The sequence below is a fragment of the Rhinopithecus roxellana genome, chromosome 6, assembly GCF_007565055.1.
Source record: "Rhinopithecus roxellana isolate Shanxi Qingling chromosome 6, ASM756505v1, whole genome shotgun sequence".
In the NCBI taxonomy this organism is placed as follows: domain Eukaryota; kingdom Metazoa; phylum Chordata; class Mammalia; order Primates; family Cercopithecidae; genus Rhinopithecus; species Rhinopithecus roxellana.
Genome location: NC_044554.1, coordinates 35,919,893 through 35,927,086, shown reverse-complemented (window position 1 = coordinate 35,927,086; position 7,194 = coordinate 35,919,893). Strand labels below are relative to the sequence as shown.

General features: G+C 41.2%; 1 protein-coding gene across 1 annotated transcript; it reads right to left on the bottom strand.

The window, feature by feature from the left end:
* Positions 1-204: 204 nt before the first annotated feature.
* Positions 205-610, bottom strand: LOC104675369 (40S ribosomal protein S28). Its single transcript, XM_010379908.2, has one exon. The coding sequence runs from the start codon at positions 571-573 to the stop codon at positions 364-366; it is 210 nt and encodes a 69-aa protein (XP_010378210.1). The 5' UTR covers positions 574-610; the 3' UTR covers positions 205-363.
* Positions 611-7,194: the final 6,584 nt, after the last annotated feature.

Here is a 7,194-nt window from a genome sequence, read left to right as displayed (position 1 = left end):
CTAATGGTAACAAATTATCTCAGTAATTTGGAATTTATTTCTCCTTTGCTTATAAATCTTATTTTGGTTATTTGAAATTAGTGGTTGGAATTTCTTTGCTTCAAGAATGCTGAAAATAGGCCCATGATCTCTCCTGGTTTGTAATGTTTCTTGTGAGAAGTCTGCTGTAGGCCTGACGGGATTCCCTTCGTATATGATCCTAACTTTTTTTTTTTTTTTTTTAACTTGAAACACAAACGCTTTATTTAAAGGAGCATCTCAATTCCGCGTGGCGGGCAAAAAATAAAGGACCAGATTGTGACACACCAATCCCATCGGCCAAGTGGTCGAACCCAACATCCAAGACCCAGTGAGCAGGCAAGCTCAGCGCAACCTCCGGGCTTCTTGCTCCGACTCCAACAGGGTGAGCACGTCGCCCTCGCGCACTGGGCCTTTTACATTGCGGATGATGGAGCGGCTCGTGTCGTCCATGAATTCCACGCGCACCTGCGGGCACTGTCCCTGAGAGCCGGTCCTGCCCAGGACCTTAGTGACCCTGGCCAGCTTGATAGGCTGCACACGGCTGGTGTCCATGATGGCGGCGCGGTGGCGGTCTGGCGGAGAGCGATCCTAACTTTTTATCTAGCTGCCTTTAAGATTTTTTCTTTATTGTTGACCTTGGACACTCTGGTGACTATATGCCTTTGTGATGTTTGTTTGTGTACTATCTTGCAGGTGTTCTCTGGATTTCTAGTCTCTGGATTTCTAGTCTCTGGATGTTGACCACCTTAACAAGATTAGAAAATTTTTATTAAATGATTTCCTCAAATATTTTTTTAATTTTATTTTCTTTTTCTCTCTCAAGAATGTTGATAATTTGTAGGTTTGGTTGCTCTACATAATCTCACATTTGTCAAAGACTTTGTTTACTTTTTAAAATTATTCTTTTTTCTTTATTCTTGTATGACCAGGTTAACTCAAATATCAGTATTGAAGGTCTCAAATTATTTCTTCTGCATAGTCCAGTCTATTAACAAAGCTTTCAATTGTATTTTGAAGTTCCTTAAGTAAGCTTGCAATTTCAGAAGCTCTGAATAATTTCTTTTTAAGATGTTTATCTGTTACTTCATTTAATGCTTTAGAAGTTTACTTGTGTTGACTTTCAATTTTGTCTTGTATCTCCTTGAGTTTCCTGGCAAATCATGCTTTGAATTCTTTCTCTGTCATTTCTGAATTTCTGTTTTGGTTAGGAACCATTGCTGGAGAGCTAGTGTGATCCTTTTGTGATGTCACAACATTTAGATTTTTCACGGCGCCAGAAGTTTTGCACTGGTTCCTTGTCAGCTGGAAATGCTGTTACTTCTGATTTGTTAAATTGTTTTTGTGCGGGTATATATATATTTTTCCTTTTTCTCCCTTTTCCTGTAGTATTAATTTTTTTCTTTCTCTTTCCCTCTTTCCCACTCCCTAGAGGGTACAACTCTAGATAATGCTAAGTGGGGTATTTGGGTTTTGCTTCTATAGCCCTATGTAATTCTTTTAGCAGATTTTATATTGGCCTGTGCAGTTCAATGCATGAGCCAATAAGAAGCATGTACAGGTAAGAGCTGGCTGCACCTTATATGACTGAGTGTATGCTTGATCCCCGCTTATTGGAATAAGCTCTCTGTTGTCTCAGAGAATGGGTTTATTCATATAATGCACAGTGGTCTGAACCACCTGCCTATCAGGCCATGATGGGTAGAGCCAGACCTGGCAGGTCCTCCTAAAGGTCCCCCAGGTCAGGCACAAATACCTGTACAGAAGGAGAAGCCAGTGGGTGGCCACCAGGTGCCCAGAAGTATGTCTATGCGTGGAGCTGGGAAACCTCTTTGGGCTCAAGTTCTCTGCAAGAGGATGAGGATATACTAAATTTCTAATCCTGGAGAGTGGGCATTCCAGATGCCTGGAGATCTCCCTGTGCATGGAGCAGAGAGGGACGTACTGCACCCAGATGTCTACACAGGACTGGTGAGGCAACTCAGGCTCTTAAACCAGGCAAGCAGGTTTTCTGAATGTCTGGAGATCCGCCTGGGTGTGGAACAGATAGGGCCTTGCTATACCACAATCTATGTTCAGGAAGGGAGGAGTGGCTTAGACTGCTGAACCAGATGAGTGGGTGCTCTGAATGTCTGGAGATCTGCCAGGGTATTAAGCAGAGAAGGCCTTCTGCATCAGGATTTCTGCATGGGAAGGTTGGGACAGGTCAGCTTGCTGAACCAAGTGAGTGGGTGCTTGAAGATCTACCTGGGTTGGAGTGAAGGTTCCCCTGCAGCAAGATCTTTTCACAGGAGTGGAGGTGACTTAGGTTGGTGAACCAGAAAAGCAGATATTCTGAATGCATGGAGATCTTCCTGAGCATGTAGCAGAGAGCCCACTCCCCCGCTGCACCATGCCCTGCACCAGGATCTCTTCACAGGAAGGGTGGGACAGCTCAGGCTGCTAATCCAGGTGATCTTATGCTCTGAATACCTGGAGATCTGCCTGGGTGTGGAGTGGAGAGGGTCTCACTCCATCACGATTTATTTCCAGGAAGCGTGAGGTTCAGTTTTGCTATTCTTAAACCTATAAAAAATGAATAGTACATTACAATGTCTTGCTGCAGTCTTAATTCTCAGGTCCCATCCATTAAGGCCTCCCTAGCCAAAATTCAGTATTACTAAAATTAATAACTTTATCAAATTAGCAGCTGGTAAATATCTTTATATTGTACATTTGACGAATATGTTCTGTTTGGTGCTGACTTCAGCAGTCTCTCAGCTGCCGTCTGCCTTCACCTTTGAAGGGATTACAATATCTCCTAGCCTACTCATGGGATATCTCAACAGATTTGTCTTTGCATGTCATCTTTGCAGGTAAGATCTTAACTACATCCCACTTTCTCCAGTATGACACTTTCTTCTGAGTAGATTTGTTGGACATACATTTTGTGGAAATAGGAGTACATCTTTTTGTCTAAATTAAAATCAACAGACGTTCCTATTAGTATCCTCAGAGGCTTCTTCACTGTGGAAGCTTTAATAGTGTCCCCTCATGCCTCATGGTGTCTCTGAACCAGCTATGATGGGCATAAATTGCCCATGGGTTTCCAATGTTGGAAACTTTTCTTCTCAGACATCTACCATTATAGTGGCAATTTCTGGCCACATATTGGAATCTGTTGGAAATTGAAGCTCTTGAAAACCCTAAGCCTGTGGCCCTGCATACCATCCTGCCCATTATGACCTGGATCATGGTAACAACATCCTACAAGTTCAGCATGGCTAGTGAGTAATCCTTGGTGCAGGATGTACCTGAACCTGAGCCCTATAGCATATTCCTCTTGCAGGAGGGAATGGCCTTGTCTCTCTTCATTTCCTTGCCAGCTGTCATGTTGCTGGATGTCTAGCTCCTTGGCTACCTGTAAATTAAGTGAGATTAACTGAGTGAATAGCTGTGGAATTGCATAGACTGAACATATGGCATTGAAACCATTATAAGTAGTGAAGCTCAGTAGAATGTTGCTGCTTTCCATAGTTAACGAAGAATTCCTTAATAATGGGCAGGACAATTGGCCACGCTTCAGAAAGTCTTTTTGGAATGAATGCCCTAGTCAACAAATGACCCCATCTGCACATTTTTACAAACACTTGGGCCATTTCCTGATCTGTTCTCTTCAGGATAAAGAGTTCTGAGATATTTCACCTCACAGAAATCCAAACTAAATCAAGTCCTCGTGTATCTTCACATATCCTAAGACAACAACATAAAGCCTCATCAGGGTGTTTTCCATTCCCTTCAAAGTTCCAGACATTACTAGTGCATACATCTCACATCTCAGAATACCCAATAACAGCTCTTAGAAAAGACATTCAATGGAACTTTCATCTCCACTATAGGCCTCAGAGAGAGGGTTTAATTGAGAGGCCTAACGGGCTCCTCAGAGAACTATATTTAAGTTGTGAAATGACAAATAGACTTATAAATGGGTCCATATCATGCCCCAGACTTTCATCTATCTTAATTGAAGGCCCACTGGCCTACTTTACACCTTATACAACTTTTAAAATCCTACCTTTTGCCCATTCCTATATATAATGGGGGGTATGTTTCATCTCCGTATATATGGAGACTCTTTATTTATGAATTTCCTCAATAATATCTGCTCTTTCCTTTATAAATTTTCAGTTATAACGCTGGCTCATAAGGCCTGGAAGTCATATGGACAGCACATACTCTCCTGAGACCCATTAGCTATAGATTGTCTCGCAGGACAGATACCTGCCTCTGTAGTATGGGACCTAGTTGAACTTGAATTACCACCACCCTAAATACTTCCCTCAATATTTGTGTTATAAGGGGTGGATAATTAATCTGGGTTCTCCTTCTCATCCCTCCAGTAAAATTAAAATTAGTGGTCCAGGGCCAATCCTATAGACAGTGTAGACTACACAGAAGGAAGACAGAAAACTCAACTTAGTAAATTAAAATTATCTTCAGAGATAATAATGGAATTTACACCATATTTCATAAAGATTAAACCAGACAAACCCTTCTTGGTAATAACATACCAGAGGAAAAGCAACATCAAGCAGCAAAACCCTGTCAAATCTAACTGCACACCATTCTGCAGGCTATTAGTCGGTTACTCTCAATTTGGGTACTTTCACTGGTTTGTGATACACAGACTTAAACTTTCCAAGTCATTGTGTTAACCAAGCATGGCAAATATTGAATTTGACTAATGAAACCCAAAGGCCTCACCAGCTTGTCCTTCACCAAAAAAACAACAACTGATGTGGAAGGAAGAAAAATTAATTTCTTAAAAACAAAAACAAGCAAACAAACAAAAAACACTAATAAGAGAAAAGCATAAACATTTATTTAATATGCTTTATGTTACATGAAAGTCCTCAGAAAATGAATGCTCAGAAAAATGAGGTCAACTCTGTACATATTATGCTAAGTCTGAAGAAGAAGTAGATATTTGTGGTGAAAGGTAATTGGACAAAAAGTGGTCTGAGGTAATGGTAACAAATTGGGGAGGAAATTCATCAAGACCTGGTGTTCAGATTCTTCTCTGTGTCTTTGCATCTTCAGGATTAAGGATATCTTTCCCCTCTCTGGGTAGAAGGAAGACCCCTCTGGAATGAGGGTATTATAATCTATTTTAAGGGAAAGATGAGCTGGGTTTTATGGCCTGCTTCAGGATAGCTAGGAGGATTCTTTCTAGTTTCTAGGGCCTGCTTCTGCTCTTTCATCAATGCCAAGGTACCAGATTTTACAGTAGCATTTTCCAAACTCTGGCTGATGCAATGGATCCATAGTAATCGGTGAAATTGGAGGGCCTGCCTAAAGGCTAATGTTGCAGCTCTACTCATAGCCACAGGTATTTTAATTGGCAAGCAACTTCACACCGTATTAACCACATGAACCAAAATCAGGCCATATGATTTAAAACATATTTGTTTCAAAACACTCTCCTCATCCATCTGGGAAAAACATGGAGAGTTGGGGGCCTTTAGATTCAGTCACCAATAATTGGTGCTTTAATTGTGCCAGACAGGTTTTGGCACTGTGCTCCAGTTACTAACATATCTGAGATGCTGGCATCACCTGTACCCAAAGGCCCTTGGCTTAAAAGATATTTTCAGGTCAAGCTCCCAGGCCAAAATTTTCCTTCAAATTTCACAGGTGGTTCAGACTCGTTATACTATAGAACCACAAAAATGTGATCCACAAGGCCTGAGTGATTATCTACTCGAGAAAGATACCCTAATTCCACAGCCTAGATAACATCTTCTCGGACAGGAGCTTGCTGCCAGAGAAGATGGCATCCTGTACACTGAGAACACTGCCTCAGCAATTCCCGTGGACTGCCTCTCCTAAGATGCAGACAAATTGGAGATGGGGCATTTATTGCTTTTCTTCCTCTGCTATTTCAGATTCTATTATATTCTCTGAGTCCACTGTTTCCTCAGTCCATAATCCTTGCACTCTTCCAATACATGCATTCCTATGCTCTCAAGCCTAAAGGGAAATCTTGCAGCCATTACTACTATCTGTGCCATTCTAGAAGTTGATCAAGGTCCACTCCTCAGCCCCATGAAGGGAGAATTTCCCACGCCACAGCGCCTTCTCTTAAATCCCGGTCCAGCTTTCCACATGCCCCCGCATACTACGTCTCAGACCAGGAGCACCACAATTGTCCCTTTCACTTTGATTATTCCTAACTTTGCATGTATCTTACTGAATATGAGTTCATGCCCTTTACAACATAACTACTGGACTTGTTGCCTTGACTCAGGAATACACCAAGATATTATTGGCATACAAATTAATTCGTACTTCTAACATACTTTATAACACCACAAAGATACTCTTAGACACCCAGATATTTCATATTTGTTTTCCTAGGTAATACTCTATACATGGGAAACTTCCTTTAAGGGAAACCTATAAAGATGCCTTGTACTTTTACTTGTTTTCTTCCTTTTTACTGTCATCATAAAATATTTTCTACAGAGTTGGGGGTAATGTGTGGAATATCTACTGGGAGATTCTACTATTTAGACCATTCAGATACCCCAAATAATTTATGTTAAAACTGATGTCGAGACACAAAGGGGTCAATTGTAACATAGTTTGGTTTTTGTTTTAAATGCTGTCTACCCAGTTTTGAGGACTTCACTAGAGAATGACAGTTTATTTTCTTGAGCAGCGAAGTCCACACCTCCAACACTTCTTTTTTTAGAATTCTCAGACTCCATGACCATATAAACCTACCTTAATTGCCTGGGGCACAGGCACCAGCTAGCTGGGACAGCACCTATGCTCAGAGCCCATGAAGTTAGTCAAATTAACTAGTCCGCAGAGAGCTCCTGACATCTAGCTAGTGTCACCCCACTTTCCCCACATAAATTACTCCCCAAACTTCAGCTTGCTGCTCCCCTGGCCCTAGGTACAACTGCCTGTCTGGCCCTGTGTGTCAGCCTTCTCTTGTTTGGAGATATAAATAACAAAGAACTCTGTCTTTATTCTACTTGAATGCAATTGTGTTGTGTTCTGCCATCAAAAGAATCCTTAAATCTTATAAAACAATTGTATACACCTCAAGTCTCCTAATATCTTAATACTATGCTATCCCATTAGGCCTTCTTTGTTTAAAGAGTGAAAATAAATTAATAAAAGGTGAAC